At 45.0% G+C, this 27416-nt stretch overlaps 1 protein-coding gene across 2 annotated transcripts in view; it reads right to left on the bottom strand.

Moving 5' to 3' along the window:
- adamts17 (ADAM metallopeptidase with thrombospondin type 1 motif, 17) overlaps positions 1 to 27416 on the bottom strand; it is a 218506-nt gene that overhangs the window by 119955 nt on the left and 71135 nt on the right. For both annotated transcript variants that reach the window (XM_071400845.1, XM_071400846.1), the window contains exon 7: positions 18984 to 19027. In XM_071400845.1, the coding sequence (XP_071256946.1) occupies positions 18984 to 19027 (44 nt within the window). The remainder of the gene's footprint in view (positions 1 to 18983; positions 19028 to 27416) is intronic.

The following is a 27416-nucleotide window of genomic DNA, read 5'->3' as shown; positions in this document are numbered from 1 at the left end:
GATGTCCTCTGTCCTTCGAAATATCCACTAACGATCGAACGGGACACCTAAACGTGTCCAAAGTTTCAGAGTGCACAACAAAGAAATTCCTCAAAATCGCACTAAACGGATATAAATTGCTATAAAACGGTTTAAATTAACTACCTTATGATGTTTCTAAGTCCTATATCGAATTAAATTACAGACGGATACATTTCAAGTTGATAACCGAGCCTGTGAAAATGGCGTCCGGAGGTCCCTTCCTGCGTAAGGGCGAGCGTCGAAAGGGGGGCTACTCTCACTCCTTGGTCTTTTATAACCTCTGAGAGCTACCTAGAAGGCCCATTCCACTTCTCATTGGTTACTGACATCCAGGGGAAGGCGGGTGCAGTTCGTGTCGTTCCATAGGATAGACAGAGACCTTAAAAACTGATCTGAAACCAGAGCTTCGCTCTCAGACCTTTCACTGTCTGTCATGGATTTCGTTCTAGAAAGAGTTCTGGGTCACCCACATTCATAATTTCAACGTTGTATGAAACTAGAAAGTTTTTTCTATCCAATAGAATTAATAATATGCATATTGTACGAGCAAGAATTGAGTACTAGGCAGTTTAATTTGGAGACGACAAAATGCTAATTCGGAACAGCACCCCCTGTAGTCGCAAGAAGTTAAGCAGTCCTCCAGGACTGTTTCCAGGTATGGGCGTTTAGATTCGTGTTTAGTGGACATATTCCCCACAAAGTGAAGTGGTCTTTCGCAACAACGTGATGTGTCAATTCTGTTCAAGGTGGAAGCAGATTGACTTTTACGATTTTGAGTGGGCTTGGCTTTAACGAAGCGTTTGACCTTTTTCTTCGCAACCTTTGTATCAGAGTTTATAGACAAAGCCCGTGGGCTTGTTTCTTGGTCAATCGGGCCCTGGATAGGGTCTCGAGTGAAAGCAGGAGGGATTTGAATTTTAACGTCCTTGCTATGGGTGTTAATTCCTGCGGACCTGGAGTCCGGTAATTCCCTGTCTAGTCCTTGTGACTTATCTTTTACCCTTTTCTCAAATGTTTCTTCCTTTAGTTCTTCACGTAGTGGAACTTCTGGAGAACATTGGTCTACGTTTTGATCATCCTTCAACCCTTTGTTACCCTTGTGCTCTGACACTTTGTGTGGGTTGGGTGCAGGAACGTAGTGAACAGGTCGATTGTAGCGGTAGTCGTTTTGATGGCGACGTGCTTTACAGTTATTTCGACCGCGGAGGTTATTGGAATCATGGTTTCGTGGTAGAAACTGTTGTTGTGCGTCATTTCTTAACGCTCCAATACCTGATAATGCACCCTCTGACTGGAGTGAGTGCTCCTGGTCAAACTTCAAAACCGAGTGGTCAGGGCTCTTGGCGTTGCGAGCTTTTGATGCCTCAAAAGCTGTGCTCGCAAGCTCTCTGAGTTGTAAGATAGGCAAGCCAATGTGGGCTGCAGTGCCCAAGTAGGTAATGAAGGTGGGATACATGTTCGACAGGAACATTTGTTTAAATGGTAACAGGTCTTCCATGCCTGTTTCAGTGAGTAGGCCAAAGTAAGCTGAACGAAGCCTATGATAGTAAGCTTGTGGGTGCTCATTCCGAGCTTGTTTGACCGTGTTAGCCAGTGAGCTATCGTGTTTGCGAGTTGCAGAACCACTGAATTCTAATTTCAAAGCTGTGGCAAGTTTAGCGTAGTCATTTAGCACGTGTTGCTGTTGTAGGCGAATGAACCTTGTCACGTGTCTATTCGACGTTCGCTTCAACAGGTAAACCCTGTCAGAACCCGTAGCGTTCGGGTAGCCATCCAACGCGTCCTCTATGTCAGCTAGGAACGTCTCAGTATCGTTTGGCTGACCTGGAACGGGGTCAAAGGTGGGGAAATACTTGACGAGTTTGTCAAGGTATTCCGCGTCAAGCGGGCGGGCTTTATCCTGTGGGGAAAGTGGGGCCAAAAGGCCAAGAGGAGAAGCCAAGCTTTGGCTTTGTTGGCCAAGAGGCGCCATATTACTCAGTGCCGAATGGCCAAGCGGAGAAGACTGGGGGACACCTGACGGAGGCAATGTCTGAAACCTATCGTCTTCACTCCTTTGAGTACCGGGCTCCGGTTGCTTGGATGGATAGTCACGCTGTAGAGCGTGACCCTTCTGGACTTCCTCCAGATGGTACCTAAGGGTGGTATTCTGCTGCATTGCAGAGTCCACTTGAGCGCTTAGAGTACTGATTTTGGACACGTGAGTGTCGCACTTGCTCTTTTCAGTCTCAAACTTATCTGTCATGGCTTGCAGATAGAGGTCTTGAGTACGGAGCGAGAGATTCAGTGATGAGATTTCTTCCGCTTGTTTAGAAATCAAGATTTCCATCTTCATCACCCGAGTTCTCTCATCATTCATTTGGTCAGCGACTTCAATGAGTTCTGCTGATTTGTCATCCAACTTCGTCATTGTGTTCATCAACTGATCGTCTTTGGTCTGCAGAATTTTGAGTAGCGCCGTGTTACTCTGAGTAACGTTCAACAAAACTGCCTGCATGTTATCAAATTGCGCGCTCCTATTTGTAGATAACTCAACAGATTTATCTAGTTTGGAGTGGACCACCTCGTATTTAGTTTTGGCTAAATCGAGTTGTTCCTGGAGACGACGATTTTGTTGAAGAGTTTGTGCTCGTTCATCGTCATAAGTATTTGCAATTACTTTCAATTGTTCAGATTTCAAACGCAGTTCCTCGACTAGCAGAATGTTTTCATTTCCTGCTTTTGTCAATAGTGGCTCAGTTCTCTCCACCTGTACCCTAATGCTAGCCACGACTGGCACGTGCTTCAGCTGTGCACGGTGGTATTGAACCGATGCCACATTTTTATGGCGATACATCAGTGCAAAAGTGGGGAGAACCGTCACAAAGCCTGTGTTTGATGGTTGATTTTGGAGAGCGTTCGCAATTTCGGCTGTTTTTTCACTAATGGCATAATTAGGGTTGGTATCGCTGCTGAAGTCAGAGATGAATCCTTTTATGGGTGGAGGTTCACTACTTAGCGGAGGAGTGGTGACCACCTCCTTTGATAGCTTGCACATTATTAGAAAAATTTAGAGAAAAATTTTCACTGAATTTATTCAAAGTTTGGATTTGGAATTAATTGGAAGCTGCAAAGACAAGTTTAATCTATTTATAGATGTTGACAAACTACCAGTACTGTACCAGTAATGTGGAAGTTGGACGTGAATGAATTTGCAAAAGCAAATTGAATTAATTAATCAATGCCAATGATTAATCCTACCTGTGTAGGCTCTGGGTATTAAACTTTAATTAACATGAGATGTGGCTTCATCTAGGTTAATGTGAGAAGTTTAAAAGTGTCTCATTTGATTGGAAGAACATTAAATTATGTTCAACAATTTAACTTATTAAATTGAATGAGACGATAATCCATACAATCTCTGTTGATTGGATATCATAAGTGTAAACAGAGACCAAATGTTTGGAACATTCAACACTGTGGCACTTCTCCCTAAGGCCGAAACCACATGGGATTCCCGCTGGGCGGGGCTTCTGTCAATACTGGATTATTGAATGGGTTCTGAAAAACCCAAATTTTACTGATTGATCAATTTAATGATAAATCAAACCTGTATAGGCAATTTGTGAATTAAACTTTAATTAACCTGAGAAGTGCTTAATCTAGGTTAGTTTGGAAAAAGTTTGCAATGTCTTATTTAGAGAACTCAACAATTTGGATATTATTTAAAATATCTATTTCAGAATGTAAATGGCCAGATTTACACTTATTAGTTCAATTGGATAAGACATTGATATTCGTCTGGAAATCATAAGTAATGACTTGAGTGTGACCTGAATAATTCTTCATGAACGAACATTCTGGGCACACTTCAGCGGCCAATGATTTAACCCGCTGAAATCAAACGGAACTACCCGCGTGCGGGACTTCCGTTCCGCGAGGCGGAGGAATTTCGGCGTGGCACCAGGGGGAAAAAATGCTATTTTTCCTTGTTAGCTTTAGCACCTCGTGCCAGCTAACCCTCCTAGTTTGGAGTTGTAGCACGTAGGATTCCCTTGGCAAGGGAAAGGTTTTACTAATAACGTATTATGTTCAAACCCTTTTCGGCGTTTTTTTTTTTTGACGATGTTTTAACCGGAACACGCGGCAAACATGAAACGCACCGTGTTCTCTTCGCGTTGAATCGCGAGAGAGAGATAATTATCGCTGGTCACGCTATATCTCCTGAATTTCAATCGGCTGGCCCTTTGTCCTCGCTCGAGAAATTAATAATGACCTGCCCTACCCGCGTATGAGACGCGCCAGGCAGAAATAGCCCTGCGTTTGGTCAAACGCACTATTTCTCAGATTTCTATAATTAGCTTTCAGCCTCTTACAAGAAATGTATTCGCTTACGTTGTCCACTGACTATGTCAGAGGACGTGGGGCGGGGGAATCTACAGCACACACAACCGAAAATGCTTGTCTATCACTCCAAAAATGTGTATAATAAACTTGGTATATTATGGAATCTGCTTTTCAATTTTATACAGGCTGAATCAAAATGAAAGCCTCATTCTATCTTAGACTCCTCACAGGGGGCACCAATATGTCGTGTCTTTGACTATGCCAGATTGATTGCTATGACATGCTATTCTATAAAATAATTTCTCCGGTATCAATATTACCTGATTGAACTAATCATGTAAATATTAATTAACTAGAGAGGGACACCACGAAAGAATATTTATAGAGCTGTTATCTTTCGAATAAACTCTTAAAGATTTTGTAATATTTTACTAAATAACAGTCACATTAATCATCATTTTATTCAATTAAATCATAACTTGATCAAATTACGTCATACAGAAAACGTCCCTAGCGGGCGGAATAGATATGACAGCTTGTTACACAAAGGGAAGGGGCGGGATTTTAGTGAAAGAGCGGGAGATTCGGAACAGGGCAAAAGCTGTGCTCTCGTAAATATCGTATCTTATGCATTCTAAATTACCGCCCATTTTGAGAAGGAAAATGCAATACATATTTACTCTGAGCTGCGCTTCAGTAGGTTGGTGGTAGATGGAAGGCCGTATCGACAACCCGAGTCCTCTGTCCATTGGAGAACGTCTCTGGTAGTCACGGGATACGTTGTAGTAACGTTGTGGGTAGTAGACGGGATACCCGGAGTGTCCTTCCTAACCTGCGTTTGTAGCAGCTGTTGCCAACTCAACGGCTAGGAGATATCACTTCTGTAGTGAACACGAGTTCAAAGTTCATACCATACACAATCAAAGTCCATGCTGATGTTGGCTTCATCTAAAGTGATTATCTGAACCATTCTGACACTGGATCGTCATCCTAGCATACCCGGAACAGGAAGTTACATTTTTGTCACTGCCTTTATATAGTGGAGGTAGAGGGGTGTGTCTGAAAAGTCTATTACCCAGGTCTCTTCACAGGGGCGGGCCCCTGGTTGAGCAGAAGCCACATTTATGAAAACACAGATCTCTCATTTGGATGGTAAAATTACATTTCACCTCTTCACAAACAATGTCATATTCAAACATTTGAATTAAACAACAATTCCATGTGAATCCGATACCTCTGACGTTTAGACTTTTCACAGTAGAGTTTGTCATTCTATCATTGATGAGAATGTGTCAGAGGGCAACCGAACTGACATAATATACCTTAAGTACCACCGCATATGTTCAGTTGGTTGGATTGCCAGAATATAGTTCATTTCCCCCCAACTTCTGATGTTACCCAGAATCTCTATGTTAACCCATGGGTTTCCTTATGTCACATCAGTTATAGTGGGGAGAGAGAAAAAGGGGGAAGGAGGTATTTATGACTGTCGTAAACCTACCCCCAACCCAACGTCATGACAGTAGTAGTAGTAGTAGTAGTAGTAGTGGTAGTAGTGGTAGGGGGGAGTAGTGGTAGTAAATCTCCCGGGTGGCGCAGTGGTCTAGGGCACTGCATCGCAGTGCTAGCTGCGCCACCAGAGTCTCTGGGTTCACGCCCAGGCTCTGTCGCAGCCGGCCGCAACCGGGAGGTCCGTGGGGCGACGCACAATTGGCACAATTGGCATAGCGTCGTCCGGGTTAGGGAGGGTTTGGCCGGTAGGGATATCCTTGTCTCAGTATGTAAAATGTATGCACTCTACTGTAAGTCGCTCTGGATAAGAGCGTCTGCTAAATGACTAAAATGTAAATGTAAAAAAATGGTAGTAGTGGTAGGGGGGAGTAGTGGTAGTAGTGGTAGGGGGGAGTAGTGGTAGTAGTGGTAGTAGTGGTAGATGGTAGTAGTAGCGGTAGTAGTGGTAGGGGGTACAACTTCCGGCGCCGAAAAGAGATGGCTGCCTCGCTTCGTGTTCCTTGGAAAATATGCAGTATTTTGTTTTTTTACGTGTTATTTCTTACATCGGTACCCCGGGTAATCTTAGGTTTCATTACATACAGTCGGGAGGAACTACTGAACATACGATTAACGTCAACTCATCATCGTTCCTACCAGGAATATGACTTTCCCGAAACGGATCCAGTGTTTTGCCTTCCACACAATACAATGGATCTGATCCCAGCCGGCGACCCTGTGCGACGCCGAAAAAGGGGAAAACGTGGCGGTCTCGTGGTCAGGCTTCGGAGACGGGCACATCGCGCTCCACTCCCTAGCATACTACTCGCCAATGTCCAGTCTCTTGACAATAAGGTTGATGAAATCCGAGCACGGGTAGCATTCCAGAGAGACATCAGGGATTGCAACGTGCTCTGCTTCACGGAAACATGGCTAACTCAAGGGACGCTAACGGAGTCGGTGCAGCCAGCTGGTTTCTTCATGCATCGCGCCGACAGAAACAAACATCTTTCCGGTAAGAAGAGGGGCGGGGGGGTATGCCTTATGATTAACGAGAAGTGGTGTGATCATCATAACAACACACAAGAACTCAAGTCGTTCTGTTCACCTGATCTAGAACTCCTCACAATCAAATGTCGACCGCATTATCTACCAAGGGAATTCTCGTCAATCATAATCACAGCCGTATACATTCCCCCCCAAGCAGACACATCGATGGCCCTGAACGAACTTTATCTGACTCTTTGTAAACTGGAAACCACACACCCTGAGGCTGCATTCATCGTAGCTGGGGATTTTAACAAGGCTAATCTAAAAACAAAACTCCCTAAATTCTATCAGCATATCGATTGTGCTACCAGGGCTGGAAAAACACTAGACCATTGTTATACTAATTTCCGCGACGCTTATAAGGCCCTCCCCCGCCCCCCTTTCGGAAAAGCTGACCACGACTCCATTTTGTTGATTCCAGCCTACAAACAAAAACTCAAACAACAAGCTCCCGCGCTCAGGTCTGTTCAACGCTGGTCCGACCAATCTGAATCCACGCTTCAAGACTGCTTCGATCACGCGGATTGGAATATGTTCCGCATCGCGTCCAACAACAATATTGACGAATATGCTGATTCGGTGAGCGAGTTCATTAGGAAGTGCATTGACGATGTCGTACCCACAGCAACGATAAAAACATTCCCAAACCAGAAACCGTGGATTGACGGCAGCATTCGCGTGAAACTGAAAGCGCGAACCACTGCTTTTAACCAGGGCAAGGTGACCGGAAGCATGACCGAATACAAACAGTGTAGCTATTCTCTCCGCAAGGCAATCAAACAGGCTAAGTCTCAGTACAGAGACAAAATCGAGTCGAAATTCAACAGCTCAGACACAAGAGGTATGTGGCAGGGTCTACAGTCAATCACGGATTACAAAAAGAAAACCAGCCCCGTCGAGGACCAGGATGTCTTGCTCCCAGACAGGCTAAACAACTTTTTTGCCCGCTTTGAGGACAATACAGTGCCACTGACACGGCCCCCTACCAAAACCTGCGGGCTCTCCTTCACTGCAGCCGAGGTGAGTAAAACATTTAAACGTGTTAACCCTCGCAAGGCTGCAGGCCCAGACGGCATTCCCAGCCGCGTCCTCAGAGCATGCGCAGACCAGCTGGCTGGTGTGTTTACGGACATATTCAATCAATCCTTATCCCAGTCTGCTGTTCCCACATGCTTCAAGAGGGCCACCATTGTTCCTGTTCCCAAGAAAGCTAAGGTAACTGAGCTAAACGACTACCGCCCCGTAGCACTCACTTCCGTCATCATGAAGTGCTTTGAGAGACTAGTCAAGGACCATATCACCTCCACCCTACCGGACACCCTAGACCCACTCCAATTTGCTTACCGACCCAATAGGTCCACAGACGACGCAATCGCAACCACACTGCACACTGCCCTAACCCATCTGGACAAGAGGAATACCCATGTGAGAATGCTGTTCATCGATTACAGCTCAGCATTTAACACCATAGTACCCTCCAAACTCGTCATCAAGCTCGAGACCCTGGGTCTCGACCCCGCCCTGTGCAACTGGGTCCTGGACTTCCTGACGGGCCGCCCCCAGGTGGTGAGGGTAGGTAACAACATCTCCACCCCGCTGATCCTCAACACTGGGGCCCCACAAGGGTGCGTTCTGAGCCCTCTCCTGTACTCCCTGTTCACCCACGACTGCGTGGCCATGCACGCCTCCAACTCAATCATCAAGTTTGCGGATGACACTACAGTGGTAGGCTTGATCACCAACAACGACGAGACGGCCTACAGGGAGGAGGTGAGGGCCCTCGGAGTGTGGTGTCAGGAAAATAACCTCATACTCAACGTCAACAAAACAAAGGAGATGATTGTGGACTTCAGGAAACAGCAGAGGGAGCACCCCCCTATCCACATCGACGGGTCAGTAGTGGAGAAGGTGGAAAGTTTTAAGTTCCTCGGTGTACACATCACGGACAAACTGAACTGGTCCACCCACACAGACAGCGTTGTGAAGAAGGCGCAGCAGCGCCTCTTCAACCTCAGGAGGCTGAAGAAATTCGGCTTGTCACCAAAAGCACTCACAAACTTCTACAGATGCACAATCGAGAGCATCCTGTCGGGCTGTATCACCGCCTGGTACGGCAACTGCTCCGCCCACAACCGTAAGGCTCTCCAGAGGGTAGTGAGGTCTGCAGAACGCATCACCAGGGGCAAACTACCTGCCCTCCAGGACACCTACACCACCCGATGTCACAGGAAGGCCATAAAGATCATCAAGGACAACAACCACCCAAGCCACTGCCTGTTCACCCCGCTATCATCCAGAAGGCGAGGTCAGTACAGGTGCATCAAAGCAGGGACCGAGAGACTGAAAAACAGCTTCTATCTCAAGGCCATCAGACTGTTAAACAGCCACCACTAACATTTAGCGGCCGCTGCCAACATACTGACCCAACTCCAGCCACTTTAAAAATGGGAATTGATGGAAATTATGTAAAAATGTACCACTAGCCACTTTAAGCAATGCCACTTAATACAATGTTTACATACCCTACATTACCCATCTCATATGTATATATACTGTACTCTATATCATCTACTGCATCTTGCCATCTTTATGCAATACATGTACCACTAGCCACTTTAAACTATGCCACTTTATGTTTACATACCCTACAGTACTCATCTCATATGTATATACCGTACTCTATACCATCTACTGCATCTGCCATGCCGTTCTGTACCACCACTCATTCATATATCTTTATGTACATATTCTTTATCCCTTTACACTTGTGTGTGTGTGTAAGGTAGTAGTGTGGAATTGTTAGGTTAGATTACTGTTGGTTATTACTGCATTGTCGGAACTAGAAGCACAAGCATTTCGCTACACTCGCATTAACATCTGCTAACCATGTGTATGTGACTAATAAAATTTGATTTGATTTGATTTGATTTAGTAGTAATGGTAGGGAGTAATAATGGTAGGGGGTAGTAGTAGTAGTGGTAGTAGTGGTAGGGGGTAGTAGTGGTAGTAGTGGTAGTAGTGGTAGTAGTGGTAGTAGTGGTAGGGAGGAGTAGTGGTAGTAGTGGTAGGGTGTCTGTGGTCCATGTCTCTCAATATTCTGCTGTGGGAAGCTCGGCCCCAGCCCACCCAGGATAATGGGAGCACATATGTTTCATTCTGAGAATGCCTTAATGCCATTTCATAGGCCAGATCCACTAGGAATGCCTTAATGCCATTCCATAGGCCAGATACACTGAGAATGGGGATTTCATTCAGTTACTATGTAAGCCGCTGAGTCTCCGTACATAATGTTCCTACTGACTTTGACCCAACCAAGCAATCTGAGGCTGTAGCAGTTTTTTTTAAATGATTTATTTATTTATTTTCTTTAGGGCTGGATCAGCTTAAAGAATGTTGCTTCCATCAATGTAATTGTCTGCATCATTTCCAATACCCCATATATTTTGGGGGTAAATATATATATCCATATACATATACGCATGCATACATATACACATACAGTGGGGAGAACAAGTATTTGATACACTGCCGATTTTGCAGGTTTTCCTACTTACAAAGCATGTAGAGGTCTGTAATTTTTATCATAGGTACACTTCAACTGTGAGAGACGGAATCTAAAACAAAAATCCAGAAAATCACATTGTATGATTTTTAAATCATTAATTTGCATTTTATTGCATGACATAAGTATTTGATCACCTACCAACCAGTAAGAATTCCGGCTCTCACAGACCTGTTAGTTTTTCTTTAAGAAGCCCTCCTGTTCTCCACTCATTACCTGTATTAACTGCACCTGTTTGAACTCGTTACCTGTATAAAAGACACCTGTCCACACACTCAATCAAACAGATTCCAACCTCTCCACAATGGCCAAGACCAGAGAGCTGTGTAAGGACATCAGGGATAAAATTGTAGACCTGCACAAGGCTGGGATGGGCTACAGGACAATAGGCAAGCAGCTTGGTGAGAAGGAAACAACTGTTGGCACAATTATTAGAAAATGGAAGAAGTTCAAGATGACGGTCAATCACCCTCGGTCTGGGGCTCCATGCAAGATTTCACCTCGTGGGGCATCAATGATCATGAGGAAGGTGAGGGATCAGCCCAGAACTACACGGCAGGACCTGGTCAATGACCTGAAGAGAGCTGGGACCACAGTCTCAAAGAAAACCATTAGTAACACACTACGCCGTCATGGATTAAAATCCTGCAGCGCACGCAAGGTCCCCCTGCTTAAGCCAGTGCATGTCCAGGCCTGTCTGAAGTTTGCCAATGACCATCTGGATGATCCAGAGGAGGAATGGGAGAAGGTCATGTGGTCTGATGAGACAAAAATAGAGCTTTTTGGTCTAACTCCACTCGCCGTGTTTGGAGGAAGAAGAAGTATGAGTACAACCCCAAGAACACCATCCCAACCGTGAAGCATGGAGGTGGAAACATCATTCTTTGGGGATGCTTTTCTGCAAAGGGGACAGGACGACTGCACCGTATTGAGGGGAGGATGGATGGGGCCATGTATCGCGAGATCTTGGCCAACAACCTCCTTCCCTCAGTAAGAGCATTGAAGATGGGTCGTGGCTGGGTCTTCCAGCATGACAACGACACGAAGCACACAGCCATGGCAACTAAGGAGTGGCTCTGTAAGAAGCATCTCAAGGTCCTGGAGTGGCCTAGCCAGTCTCCAGACCTGAACCCAATAGAAAATCTTTGGAGGGAGCTGAAAGTCCGTATTGCCCAGCGACAGCCCCGAAACCTGAAGGATCTGGAGAAGATCTGTAGGGAGGAGTGGGCCAAAATCCCTGCTGCAGTGTGTGCAAACCTAGTCAAGAACTACAGGAAACGTATGATCTCTGTAATTGCAAACAAAGGTTTCTGTACCAAATATTAAGTTCTGCTTTTCTGATGTATCAAATACTTATGTCATGCAATAAAATGCAAATTAATTATTTAAAAATCATACAATGTGATTTTCTGGATTTTTGTTTTAGATTCCGTCTCTCACAGTTGAAGTGTACCTATGATAAAAATTACAGACCTCTACATGCTTTGTAAGTAGGAAAACCTGCAAAATCGGCAGTGTATCAAATACTTGTTCTCCCCACTGTATATACATACACATACATATATAGACATACTTTTTTTAGAATATACCTTTATTATTCCCCACAAACCCTACCACCCTTCCCCCAATTGGAGTAAACTAATAAACAATAACACTTAGGCTTCTACCTTCAGTTTATATATCTTATATAAACTATTTTACAATAGTTATATTTTGTTTGTTTTTAGTCCTTCCTCTATTTCTGATGTCCATCCAGTTTGATTTCTATTTGTAACTGTGCTATTTCACAAAAGTTCTGAACCTATATACATTTTACAGATCCCGTATGCTTTACATTGGTTGTCTTGTTATTAGTCCCACCCTTCAGCTCCAGTCAACCCCTCCCATCTATCTCTCAACATCATCCATTTTGGATTTCTATTTGCCATATATTTTTCAACTGTGCAGTGATGCTTCACAAAAGTATTGCACCTTTCTATTCTCATAGCTTCTACAGATTGTAAATGAAAAATACATTTATTTGCTAAAATAATTATTATATTATTGATTGATTGACTATGGCTTTTCAAATCACCCAGTATTGCTATCTGCAGCGTTAGTTCTAGGCAAATGTTGCAATTCTTCAGCCATTTCTGGACCTGTGACCAAAAACAAGCTACATATGGACAATACCAAAATAAATGATCTAATTAATCTGCCTCCTCACAGCAGAATCTGCAGAGCTGGGAAGATTGTATCCCCCATATATATATAACATTCTATTGGTTGCAAGAATTTTGTATAGTAATTTAAATTAAAAAAATTGAAGTTTTGAATCCGGCGTTGTTTTGCATATCAATTCATAAACCATGTGCCAACCATGTGCCATGGAATGGGTACATCGAAAATCTCTTCAAAACTATTTTGCAATTTATATGGCACAGCTGTCAGTTTTTTGTTCCTTTAAAGAAATTGGTATATGTTTTTATTTATCACACTTTAACCATTTATGTTCTTTAATACAGGGCCGACATACAAGTTCCTTACTTTTTTCCCCTTCTACTTGCCTCTTCCATTTCTGTGATAATGCTGCAATTAATTGGTTGTAATTTTGGGTAGAGCAGACATTTCCATATGTCTTTGTTAGCTGTATTTGTGACATAACTCCAGCAGTCTTATTTATGATATCGTTCACAAAAATTATACCTTTTTTTAAACATTTCTTCGAAAAATACGTTTTTTTAATCAATTAGTATATTTGAGTTTAACCACAATATTGTTGTATAATTTGTCCTGTCTTTTCAGGTGGATTAAGCTGAAATTGCAACCAACTTTCTAAGGCTTGTTTAAAAAATAAAGATATTTTGGAGATTATTTCCTTTTCAAACAACCGAAAGTGAGCAGGTGTAATCTGAATAAAGGGAAAAGGGCCCTTCTTCAACATAGGATGAGACATTCTTACCAATTTACTAGAGAACCAGTTTGGATTTAAGTATAACTTTTGTATGACTGATGCCTTTAGTGAGAGGTTTAATGCTTTAATATTTAATCATTTCTGCCCTCCGAATTCATATTCGTTATATAAATACGCCCTTTTAATTTTGTCTGGCTTGCAGTTCCAAATAAAATTGAATATTTTTTGTTCATATAATTTAAAAAGCAGGTCACTAGGTGTAGGCAAAACCATAAGCAAATAGGTAAACTGTGATATGACTAAAGAGTTAATCAGAGTGATTTTTCCACAAATAGACAGGTATTTTCCTTTCCATGGTAGCAAGAGCTTATCTATTTTTACTAACTTTCGATAACAATTTATTGGAGTGAGATCATTTCTTTCTTTTGGGATTTGTATACTGAGTATGTCCACATCTCTGTCAGACCATTTAATTGGTAAACTACATGGTAATGTAAAATAAGCATTTTTTAGTGATCCAATACGTAATATTTATCATAATTTGGTTTTAATCCAGAGAGGATAGCAAAAGTATCTAGATCCTCTATGAGGCCGTGGAGAGACTCTAATTGTGGTTTTAAAAGAAAACATGAATCATCAGCGTACAATGACACCTTCGTTTTTAAGCCACGGATTTCTAATCCCTTAATATTATTGTTTGATCTAATCTTAACAGCTAACATTTCAATGGCAATAATAAATAGATATGCCGATAGTGGACAACCTTGTTTTACTCCTCTAGATAGTTAAAAACTTTCTGAGATGTAGACATTATTTACTATTTTACACCTAGGGTTACTATACATAATTTTAACCCATTTTATAAGAGATTCCTCAAAATTTAAATATTCTAGGCATTTATATATAAACTCCAGTCGTACTTTATCAAAATACTTTTCAAAATCAGCTATGAAAACCAGGCCTGGTGTCCCCGATATTTCATAGTATTCCATTGTTTCCAGTACTTGTCTTATATTATCTCCAATGTATCGTCCATGTAAAAAAAACTGTCTGATTAGGATGAATAATATCTGACAATACTCTTTTAATTCTATGCGCCAAGCATTTTGCTAGGATTTTTGCATCACAACACTGTAATAATGATATCACAGTAATAATGATATCAGACCTTCTTGTTGCGTGTCTGATAATCGACCATTTATATAGGAGTGGTTAAAACATGCTAATAATGGTCCTCTGAGTATATCAACAAAAACGTTTTGTATACTTCCACTGGTATGCCATCCAGCCCTGGAGTTTTCCCAGCCTTAAAGGCCCAAATTGCATCAAGAAGTTCCTCCTCTGCAATTTGGCCTTCACATGAGTCTTTCTGTACAGATGTTAATTTTACATTATTATTAGGAAAAAAATCCATTCAAATAGTGGAGATGGAGGAGACTGAAACAAAAACATATTCTTAAAGTACCTTACTTCCTCTTTCAAAATATAATTCGGTGAATCATGCGTGACTCCATCATTTGTAACAAGTTTTAATAAAACATTTTTGGTTGCATTTCTATATTGAAGATTGAAAAAGAATTTGGTGCATTTTCCCCCATATTCCATCCAGTTCGCTTTATTTTTATAGTATATTACACTGGATCTTTCTTGAATAAGTTCCTCCATTTCTTTTTGTTTTTCCTCTAACTTATTCTGTGCCTCTATGGTACAGTTTTTATTGGTATTTAACTGTACTGTTAGTCCTTCAATTTCCTTTGTTAATATGGACTCTTTTGATCTAAATTGCTTTTGTTTTATAGATGAGTACTGAATTGCATGGCATCTAAAGCCACACTTAAAAGTGTCCCATACAATAAGGGGATCTGCTGTACCTATGTTATGTCTAAAAAAGTTTATAGTTATAAATTCTTCTGTCCTAATTCTTAACAATTTATCATCTAGTAGGCTTTGATTAAATTTCCAATATCCTCGCCCACGTGGAAATTCTGTAAGAGTAATATATATACCAATTATGTGATGATCCGACCGCATTCTGTTCCCTATCAACACTTTTTAAACTTTTGGTACCAGAGAGAATGGCATAAGAAAGTAGTCAATACGGCTAGCTTGATTAAGCCTCCGCCATGTATATCTCACTAGGTCAGGGTATTTAAGTCTCCATATATCCACTAATTCCAATATATCCATGACATTCATGATTTCCTTAAGTGCCTGAGGGTGATAGTTTGTAGTGTGATTTCCTTTGCGGTCCATAGAGGAATTTAAGACCGTATTAAAATCTCCCACCATAATAATAGAGTCTAGTGTTGCTTGTAGAGTTGATAAAGGCTGTATCAGTTAAACCACACACACACAATGCACATACACACGCATGTACACACACACACAGTGTGTTAAAATCTCTTGGTCTTTTAACAATGTCTGCCACTGATATACATCTGTCTCATTGTTTGAGGAGGAGTACATAATTGCAGTTATAGTGGGGCGGGAGAGACAGACAGATTACAGTTACAGTGGAGCGGGAGAGACAGACAAATTACAGTTACAGTGGGGCGGGAGAGACAGACAGATTACAGTTACAGTGGAGCGAGAGAGACAGACAGATTACAGTTACTGCGGGGCGGGGCGGGAGAGACAGACAGGTTACAGTTACAGTGAGGGGGGAGAGACAGGCAGATTGCAGTTACAGTGGGGAGGGAAAGACAGACAGATTGCAGTTACAGTGGAGCGGGAGAGACAGACAGATTACAGTTACAGTGAGGGGGAGAGACAGACATATTACAGTTACAATGAGGGGGAGAGACAGACAGATTACAGTTACAGTGGGGCGGGAGAGACAGACAGATTACAGTTACAGTGAGGCGGGAGAGACAGACAGATTACAGTTACAGTGAGGGGGGAGAGACAGACAGATTACAGTTACAGTGAGGCGGGAGAGACAGACAGATTACAGTTACGGTGAGGGGGGAGAGACAGACAGATTACAGTTACAGTGAGGGGGAGAGACAGACAGATTACAGTTACAGTGGAGCGGGAGAAACAGACAGATTACAGTTACTGCGGGGCGGGAGAGACAGACAGATTACAGTTACAGTGGGGGGGAGAGACAGACAGATTACAGTTACAGTGGGGGGGAGAGACAGACAGATTACAGTTACAGTGGGGGGGAGAGACAGACAGATTACAGTTACAGTGGGGGGGGGAGACAGACAGATTACAGTTACAGTGAGGGGGAGAAACAGACAGATTACAGTTACTGCGGGGCGGGAGAGACAGACAAATTACAGTTACAGTGAGGGGGAGAGACAGACAGATTACAGTTACAGTGAGGGGGGAGAGAACAGACAGATTACAGTTACAGTGGGGAGGGAAAGACAGACAAATTACAGTTATACAGTTACAGTGAGGGGGAGAGAACAGACAGATTACAGTTACAGTGGGGCGGAGAGACAGACAAATTACAGTTACAGTGAGGGGGGAGAGACAGATAGATTACAGTACAGTGGGGTGGGAGAAACAGACAGATTACAGTTACAGTGAGGGGGAGAGACAGACAAATTACAGTTACAGTGAGGGGGAGAGACAGACAGATTACAGTTACAGTGAGGGGGGAGAGAACAGACAGATTACAGTTACAGTGGGGAGGGAAAGACAGACAAATTACAGTTACAGTGAGGGGGAGAGACAGACAGATTACATTTACAGTGAGGGGGAGAGACAGACAGATTACAGTTACAGTGAGGGGGAGAGACAGACAGATTACAGTTACAGTGAGGGGGAGAGACGGATAGATTACTGTACAGTGGGGAGGGAAAGACAGACAATTTACAGTTACAGTGAGGGGGGAGAGACAGACAAATTACAGTACAGTGGGGAGGGAAAGACAGACAAATTACAGTTACAGTGAGGGGAAGAGACAGACAAATTACAGTTACAGTGAGGGGTAGAGACTGATAGATTACAGTACAGTGGGGTGGGAGAAACAGACAGATTACAGTTACAGTGAGGGGGAGAGACAGACAAATTACAGTTACAGTGAGGGGGAGAGACAGACAGATTACAGTTACAGTGAGGGGGGAGAGAACAGACAGTTTACAGTTACAGTGGGGAGGGAAAGACAGACAAATTACAGTTACAGTGAGGGGGGAGAGAACAGACAGATTACAGTTACAGTGGGAAGGGAAAGACAGACAAATTACAGTTACAGTGAGGGGGAGAGACATACAGATTACAGTTACAGTGAGGGGGAGAGACAGACAAATCACAGTTACAGTGAGGGGGGAGAGACAGATAGATTACAGTACAGTGGGGAGGGAAATACAGACAAATTACAGTTACAGTGAGGGGGAGAGACAGACAGATTACAGTTACAGTGAGGGGGGAGACAGACAGATTACATTTACAGTGAGGGGGAGAGACAGACAGATTACAGTTACAGTGACGGGGAGAGACAGATAGATTACAGTACAGTGGGGAGGGAAATACAGACAAATTACAGTTACAGTGAGGGGGAGAGACAGACAGATTACAGTTACAGTGAGGGGGGAGACAGACAGATTACATTTACAGTGAGGGGGAGAGACAGACAGATTACAGTTACAGTGACGGGGAGAGACAGATAGATTACAGTACAGTGGGGAGGGAAAGACAGACAATTTACAGTTACAGTGAGGGGGGAGAGACAGACAAATTACAGTACAGTGGGGAGGGAAAGACAGACAAATTACAGTTACAGTGAGGGGGAGAGACAGATAGATTACAGTTACAGTGGGGAGGGAGAGACAGATAGATTACAGTACAGTGGGGAGGGAAAGACAGACAAATTACAGTTACAGTGAGGGGGGAGAGAACAGACAGATTACAGTTACAGTGAGGGGGAGAGACAGATAGATTACAGTACAGTGGGGAGGGAAAGACAGACAAATTACAGTTACAGTGAGGGGGGAGAGACAGACAAATTACAGTTACAGTGAGGGGGAGAGACAGATAGATTACAGTACAGTGGGGGGGAGAGACAGACAGATTACAGTTACAGTGGAGCGGGAGAGACAGACAGATTACAGTTACAGTGGGGAGGGAAAGACAGACAAATTACAGTTACAGTGAGGGGGAGAGACAGACAGATTACAGCAGGGTTTTATCTGCAGTACGTGTGTGGTCTTATCTCCAAAGTGTGTGCGTGTGTGTGTGCACGTGTGAGAGAGTGTAAGTGTGTGTGTGTGTGTGTCCGCGTGCACGTGCGTTTTGTGTGTGTGTGTGTGTGTGCGTGTGCACGTGTGAGAGAGTGTAAGTGTGTGTGTGTGTGTGTGTGTGTCCGCGTGCACGTGCGTTTGTGTGTGCGTGTGTGTGTGTGTGTGTGTCCGCGTGCATGTGCGTTTGTGTGTGTGTGTGCGTGTGTGTGTGTGTGCTTGAGAGGTTTTTACAGACCAGGCGGGTTGAAATGTCACCTGCTTATCCTTTTCAGGGGACAGGAATGTCAGAGGTCAACAAGGGCCACCGACAGACGATTTCAATACACACACACACACACACACACACACACACACACACACACACACACACACACACACACACACACACACACACACACACACACACACACACACACACACACACACACACACGGTTGTGATTCCTCACCCACTGTGTCACAGGGCTGGTCTTTGTGCACGCAGAAGTCAGTCCTGCAACGAGACGGCAAGAACAGTATTATAACAAGTTCAGTCCATCTGACCTCATCCTGCAATGCTACAGTGTTGATAAGGTTGCAGGGTGAAGTTTCCCATGGATGCTGATCTGGGTAAATGTAGCATTTTCCACACTTATGTTAAGGTTAAGATTGGGGAGGGGAAGCTGATCCTAGATCTGTCCCTAAGGGAAACTTCACCCGGAGTGTTGATAAGAGAAACAAAAACACAAAATATGTTCGAAGGAATCTAAATAAATTACAATTTAAACATTTTAATTGGGCATATTAGTTCAATCCACCAGTTGAATCCTCACTTCCACTTTAGTTGAATTTTCTCTTAGTCTCCCATTGACCAATTCATGACCAAGTGAAAAAAATGACTTAAGTGGAAATGTTAACTGCCATTTGCTGTCAACGTTACACCAGAATAGTGTTACATAGAGGGGTTAATGTACAATGCACCGTGATTGTATTCTCCCTAATCTATGTACTGTAGTTCATGCTGGACAAACAGCTAGCAGCCCTCAACTCAAACATTCCACGTCTCCTTCGCTGTGGCATAGTCACACACACACACGCACGCACGCACGCACGCACGCGCACGCACGCACGCACGCACGCACGCACGCACGCACGCACACACACACGCACACACACACACACACACAGCTTATGTTGGTTACCATGGGGACCAGCTGACCAGTGTAAGGCCCGTTCCAGTACATGCAGGGAGACAAGGCAGGGACTCTCATTCCCACCACTGAGAACCCAAGACCCTCTTTGTTCCCACTGTTAAGCAGTGATTTGACATGGTTTATGTACCAAATGGCACCCTATGCCCTACATAGTGAAGTACTTTAACCAGAGCCCTTTTGGAATAGGGTGCCATTTGGAATGCACACATGCTTTCTGTTCACACTGTACTGTAGAACCCCTGAGTGGAGGGTGACATGCTTTCTGTTCACACTGTACTGTAGAACCCCTGAGTGGAGGGCGACATGCTTTCTGTTCACACTGTACTGCGGAACCCCTGAGTGGAGAGTGACTTTGTAAGTAGTAGGCAAGACAGGACACAGAGTGAGTGAGACATAGTGAGGCAGAGAGAGAGAGAGAGAAAGAGAGCAAGAAAGAGACTTTAACCAAAACAGAAAGGGTACGTATTGGGATGGTCTCCAAAGACGTTTAAAGATCTGCCCTCCTCTACAGTTTAAAGATCTTCCCTCCTCTACAGTTTAACGATCTGCCCTCCTCTACAGTTTAATGATCTGCCCTCCTCTACAGTTTAAAGATCTGCCCTCCTCTACAGTTTAATGATCTTGTCATGTTTTGTCTTTGATCTTCATGTCTTGTCCCTGTGCTTCCCTCTGCTGGTCTTATTAGGTTCTTTCCCTCTTTCTCTCTCTCTCTCTCCTCCTCCCTCTCTCCCTCTCCCGCTCTCTCTCTCTATCGTTCCGTTCCTGCTCCCAGCTGTTTCTCATTCTCCTAACGACCTCATTTACTCTTTCACACCTGTCCCCTATTTTGCCCTCTGATTAGAGTCCCTATTTCTCCCTCTGTTTTCCGCTTCTGCCTGGTCGGATTCTTGTTTGATGTTTGCTGTTCCTGTGTCCTTGTTCCGCCCTGTCGTGTTTTTGCCTTCTTCAGATGCTGCGTGTGAGCAGGTGTCTATGTCAGCTACGGCCTGTGCCTTCCTGAAGCGACCTGCAGTCTGTGGTCGCGTCTCCTGTCGTTCCTCTCTACTGACGAGAGGATTTCAGTTTCCTGTTTTGGATTTACCTTTGATATATCCAGGAGAATCATTGTTTGTTTGATACTGGAATAAAGACTCTGTTACTATTACGTCGCTGTTGGGTCCTCATTCATCAGCATAACAGAAGAATCCGACCAAGATGGACCCAGCGACTATGGATTCTCTCAACACTGCCGTCGAGTTCCAGGGAGCAATGCTCGGCAGACACGAGCAGGAATTGTTTGCTGCTCGTCATGCCGTTGAGACCCTGGCCGCTCAGGTCTCCGATCTCTCTGGACAGTTTCAGAGTCTTCATCTCGTGCCACCAGCTACTTCCTGGTCTTCCGAGTCTCCGGAACCTAGGGTTAATAACCCACCATGTTACTCTGGGCAGCCCACTGAGTGTCGCTCCTTTCTCACCCAGTGTGATATTGTGTTCTCTCTCCAGCCCAACACGTACTCAAGAGAGAGAGCTCGGATCGCTTACGTCATATCACTCCTTACTGGTCGGGCTCGGGAGTGGGGCACAGCTATCTGGGAGGCAAGGGCTGAGTGTTCTAACGATTATCAGAACTTTAAAGAGGAGATGATACGGGTTTTTGATCGTTCAGTTTTTGGGAAGGAGGCTTCCAGGGCCCTGGCTTCCCTATGTCAAGGTGATCGATCCATAACGGATTACTCTATAGAGTTTCGCACTCTTGCTGCCTCCAGTGACTGGAACGAGCCGGCGTTGCTCGCTCGTTTTCTGGAGGGACTTCACGCTGAGGTTAAGGATGAGATTCTCTCCCGGGAGGTTCCTTCCAGCGTGGACTCTTTGATTGCACTCGCCATCCGCATAGAACGACGGGTAGATCTTCGTCACCGAGCTCGTGGAAGAGAGCTCGCGTTAACGGTGTTTCCCCTCTCCGCATCTCAACCATCTCCTCCCACCGGCTCAGAGACTGAGCCCATGCAGCTGGGAGGTATTCGCATCTCGACTAAGGAGAGGGAACGGAGAATCACCAACCGCCTTTGCCTCTATTGCGGTTCTGCTGGACATTTTGTCATGTCATGTCCAGTAAAAGCCAGAGCTCATCAGTAAGCGGAGGGCTACTGGTGAGCGCTACTACTCAGGTCTCTCCATCAAGATCCTGTACTACCTTGTCGGTCCATCTACGCTGGACCGGTTCAGCTGCTTCCTGCAGTGCCTTGATAGACTCTGGGGCTGAGGGTTGTTTTATGGACGAAGCATGGGCTCGGAAACATGACATTCCTCTCAGACAGTTAGGGAAGCCCACGCCCATGTTCGCCTTAGATGGTAGTCTTCTCCCCAGTATCAGATGTGAGACACTACCTTTAACCCTCACAGTATCTGGTAACCACAGTGAGACCATTTCCTTTTTGATTTTTCGTTCACCTTTTACACCTGTTGTTTTGGGTCATCCCTGGCTAGTATGTCATAATCCTTCTATTAATTGGTCTAGTAATTCTATCCTATCCTGGAACGTTTCTTGTCATGTGAAGTGTTTAATGTCTGCTATCCCTCCTGTGTCTTCTGTCCCCTCTACTCAGGAGGAACCTGGTGATTTGACAGGAGTGCCGGAGGAATATCATGATCTGCGCACGGTCTTCAGTCGGTCCAGAGCCAGCTCCCTTCCTCCTCACCGGTCGTATGATTGTTGTATTGATCTCCTTCCGGGGACCACTCCCCCTCGGGGTAGACTATACTCTCTGTCGGCTCCCGAACGTAAGGCTCTCGAGGATTATCTGTCTGTTTCTCTCGACGCCGGTACCGTGGTGCCTTCTTCCTCTCCCGCCGGAGCGGGATTTTTCTTTGTTAAGAAGAAGGACGGTACTCTGCGCCCCTGCGTGGATTATCGAGGGCTGAATGACATAACGGTTAAGAATCGTTATCCGCTTCCCCTTATGTCGTCAGCCTTCGAGATTTTGCAGGGAGCCAGGTTCTTTACTAAGTTGGACCTTCGTAACGCTTACCATCTCGTACGCATCAGAGAGGGGGACGAGTGGAAAACGGCGTTTAACACTCCGTTAGGGCATTTTGAATACCGGGTTCTGCCGTTCGGTCTCGCTAATGCTCCAGCTGTCTTTCAGGCATTAGTTAATGATGTACTGAGAGACATGCTGAACATTTTTGTTTTCGTTTACCTTGACGATATCCTGATTTTTTCACCGTCACTCGAGATTCATGTTCAGCACGTTCGACGTGTACTCCAGCGCCTTTTAGAGAATTGTCTCTACGTGAAGGCTGAGAAGTGCGCCTTTCATGTCTCCTCTGTCACATTTCTCGGTTCTGTTATTTCCGCTGAAGGCATTCAGATGGATCCCGCTAAGGTCCAGGCTGTCAGCGATTGGCCCGTTCCTAAGTCACGTGTCGAGTTGCAGCGCTTTCTCGGTTTCGCTAATTTCTATCGGCGTTTCATTCGTAATTTCGGTCAAGTGGCTGCCCCTCTCACAGCTCTGACTTCTGTCAAGACTTGCTTTAAGTGGTCCGGTTCCGCCCAGGGAGCTTTTGATCTCCTCAAGAAGCGTTTTACATCCGCCCCTATCCTTGTTACTCCTGACGTCACTAAACAATTCATTGTCGAGGTTGACGCTTCAGAGGTGGGCGTGGGAGCCATTCTGTCTCAGCGCTTCCAGTCTGACGATAAGGTCCATCCTTGCGCTTACTTTTCTCATCGCCTGTCGCCATCGGAACGCAACTATGATGTGGGTAACCGCGAACTGCTCGCCATCCGCTTAGCCATAGGCGAATGGCGACAGTGGTTGGAGGGGGCGACCGTTCCTTTTGTCGTTTGGACTGACCATAAGAACCTTGAGTACATCCGTTCTGCCAAACGACTTAATGCACGTCAGGCTCGTTGGGCGTTGTTTTTCGCTCGTTTCGAGTTCGTGATTTCCTATCGTCCGGGAAATAAGAACACCAAGCCTGATGCCTTATCCCGTCTCTTTAGTTCTTCTGTGGCTTCTACCGACCCCGAGGGGATTCTCCCTGAAGGGCGTGTTGTCGGGTTGACTGTCTGGGGAATTGAGAGACAGGTAAAGCAAGCACTCACTCACACTGCGTCGCCGCGCGCTTGTCCTAGTAACCTTCTGTTCGTTCCTGTCTCTACTCGTCTGGCTGTTCTTCAGTGGGCTCACTCTGCCAAGTTAGCTGGCCATCCCGGCGTTCGGGGTACGCTTGCTTCTATTCGCCAGCGGTTTTGGTGGCCTACTCAGGAGCGGGACACGCGCCGTTTCGTGGCTGCTTGTTCGGACTGCGCGCAGACTAAGTCAGGTAACTCTCCTCCTGCCGGTCGTCTCAGACCGCTTCCCATTCCTTCTCGACCATGGTCTCACATCGCCTTAGACTTTATTACCGGTCTGCCTTCGTCTGCGGGGAAGACTGTGATTCTTACGGTTATCGATAGGTTCTCTAAGGCGGCACATTTCATTCCCCTCGCTAAGCTTCCTTCCGCTAAGGAGACGGCACAAATCATCATTGAGAATGTGTTCAGAATTCATGGCCTCCCGTTAGACGCCGTTTCAGACAGAGGTCCGCAATTCACGTCACAGTTTTGGAGGGAGTTCTGTCGTTTGATTGGTGCTTCCGTCAGTCTCTCTTCCGGGTTTCATCCCCAGTCTAACGGTCAAGCAGAAAGGGCCAATCAGTCGATTGGTCGCATATTACGCAGCCTTTCGTTTCGAAACCCTGCGTCTTGGGCAGAACAGCTCCCCTGGGCTGAGTACGCTCACAACTCGCTTCCTTCGTCTGCTACCGGGCTATCTCCGTTTCAGAGTAGTCTTGGGTACCAGCCTCCTCTGTTCTCGTCCCAGCTCGCCGAGTCCAGCGTTCCCTCCGCTCAGGCTTTTGTCCAACGTTGTGAGCGCACCTGGAGGAGGGTCAGGTCTGCACTTTGCCGTTACAGGGCGCAGACTGTGAGAGCCGCCAATAAACGTAGGATTAGGAGTCCTAGGTATTGTCGCGGTCAGAGAGTGTGGCTTTCCACTCGTAACCTTCCCCTTACGACAGCTTCTCGCAAGTTTACTCCGCGGTTCATTGGTCCGTTCCGTGTCTCTCAGGTCGTCAATCCTGTCGCTGTGCGACTGCTTCTTCCGCGACATCTTCGTCGCGTCCACCCTGTCTTCCATGTCTCTTGTGTCAAGCCTTTTCTTCGCGCCCCCGTTCGTCTTCCCTCCCCCCCCCCCCGTCCTTGTCGAGGGCGCTCCTATTTACAAGGTACGAAAGATCATGGACATGCGTTCTCGGGGACGTGGTCACCAGTACTTAGTGGATTGGGAGGGTTACGGTCCTGAGGAGAGGAGTTGGGTTCCATCTCGGGACGTGCTGGACCGTTCGTTGATTGATGATTTCCTTCGTTGCCGCCAGGGTTCCTCCTCGAGTGCGCCAGGAGGCGCTCGGTGAGTGGGGGGGTACTGTCATGTTTTGTCTTTGATCTTCATGTCTTGTCCCTGTGCTTCCCTCTGCTGGTCTTATTAGGTTCTTTCCCTCTTTCTCTCTCTCTCTCTCCTCCTCCCTCTCTCCCTCTCCCGCTCTCTCTCTCTATCGTTCCGTTCCTGCTCCCAGCTGTTTCTCATTCTCCTAACGACCTCATTTACTCTTTCACACCTGTCCCCTATTTTGCCCTCTGATTAGAGTCCCTATTTCTCCCTCTGTTTTCCGCTTCTGCCTGGTCGGATTCTTGTTTGATGTTTGCTGTTCCTGTGTCCTTGTTCCGCCCTGTCGTGTTTTTGCCTTCTTCAGATGCTGCGTGTGAGCAGGTGTCTATGTCAGCTACGGCCTGTGCCTTCCTGAAGCGACCTGCAGTCTGTGGTCGCGTCTCCTGTCGTTCCTCTCTACTGACGAGAGGATTTCAGTTTCCTGTTTTGGATTTACCTTTGATATATCCAGGAGAATCATTGTTTGTTTGATACTGGAATAAAGACTCTGTTACTATTACGTCGCTGTTGGGTCCTCATTCATCAGCATAACAGATCTGCCCTCCTCTACAGTTTAAAGATCTGCCCTTCTCTACAGTTTAAAGATCTGCCCTTCTTTACAGTTTAAAGATCTGCCCTCCTCTACAGTTTAAAGATATACCCTCCTCTACAGTTTAAAGGTCTGCCCTCCTCTACAGTTTAAAGATCTGCCCTCCTCTACAGTTTAAAGATCTGCCCTCCTCTACAGTTTAAAGATCTGCACTCCTCTACAGTTTAAAGATATACCCTCCTCTACAGTTTAAAGGTCTGCCCTCCTATACAGTTTAAAGATCTGCCCTCCTCTACAGTTTAAAGATCTGCCCTCCTCTACAGTTTAAAGATATACCCTCCTCTACAGTTTAAAGGTCTGCCCTCCTCTACAGTTTAAAGATCTGCCCTCCTCTACAGTTTAAAGATCTGCCCTCCTCTACAGTTTAAAGATCTGCCTTCCTCTACAGTTTAAAGATCTGCCCTCCTCTACAGTTTAAAGATCTGCCCTCCTCTACAGTATAACGATCTTCCCTCCTCTACAGTTTAACGATCTGCCCTCCTCTACAGTTTAAAGATATACCCTCCTCTACAGTTTAAAGGTCTGCCCTCCTCTACAGTTTAAAGATCTGCCCTCCTCTACAGTTTAAAGATATACCCTCCTCTACAGTTTAAAGGTCTGCCCTCCTCTACAGTTTAAAGATCTGCCCTCCTCTACAGTTTAAAGATATACCCTCCTCTACAGTTTAAAGGTCTGCCCTCCTCTACAGTTTAAAGATCTGCCCTCCTCTACAGTTTAAAGATCTGCAATCCTCTACAGTTTAAAGGTCTGCCCTCCTCTACAGTTTAAAGATCTGCCCTCCTCTACAGTTTAAAGGTCTGCCCTCCTCTACAGTTTAAAGATCTGCCCTCCTCTACAGTTTAAAGATCTGCCCTCCTCTACAGTTTAAAGATATACCCTCCTCTACAGTTTAAAGGTCTGCCCTCATCTACAGTTTAAAGATCTGCCCTCCTCTACAGTTTAAAGATCTGCCCTCCTCTACAGTTTAAAGATATACCCTCTTCTACAGTTTAAAGATATATCCTCTTCTACAGTTTAAAGATCTGCCCTCCTCTACAGTTTAAAGATCTGCCCTCCTCTACAGTTTAAAGGTCTGCCCTCCTCTACAGTTTAAAGGTCTGCCCTCCTCTACAGTTTAAAGATCTGCCCTCCTCTACAGTTTAAAGATCTGCCCTCCTCTACAGTTTAAAGATCTGCCTTCCTCTACAGTTTAAAGATCTGCCCTCCTCTACAGTTTAAAGATCTGCCCTCCTCTACAGTATAACGATCTGCCCTCCTCTACAGTTTAAAGATCTGCCTTCCTCTACAGTTTAAAGATCTGCCCTCCTCTACAGTTTAAAGATCTGCCCTCCTCTACAGTATAACGATCTTCCCTCCTCTACAGTTTTACGATCTGCCCTCCTCTACAGTTTAAAGATATACCCTCCTCTACAGTTTAAAGGTCTGCCCTCCTCTACAGTTTAAAGATCTGCCCTCCTCTACAGTTTAAAGATATACCCTCCTCTACAGTTTAAAGGTCTGCCCTCCTCTACAGTTTAAAGATCTGCCCTCCTCTACAGTTTAAAGATATACCCTCCTCTACAGTTTAAAGGTCTGCCCTCCTCTACAGTTTAAAGATCTGCCCTCCTCTACAGTTTAAAGATCTGCAAT

The sequence above is a fragment of the Salvelinus alpinus genome, chromosome 5, assembly GCF_045679555.1.
Source record: "Salvelinus alpinus chromosome 5, SLU_Salpinus.1, whole genome shotgun sequence".
NCBI lineage: Eukaryota > Metazoa > Chordata > Actinopteri > Salmoniformes > Salmonidae > Salvelinus > Salvelinus alpinus.
This window is presented reverse-complemented; position numbering and strand designations above follow the sequence as displayed.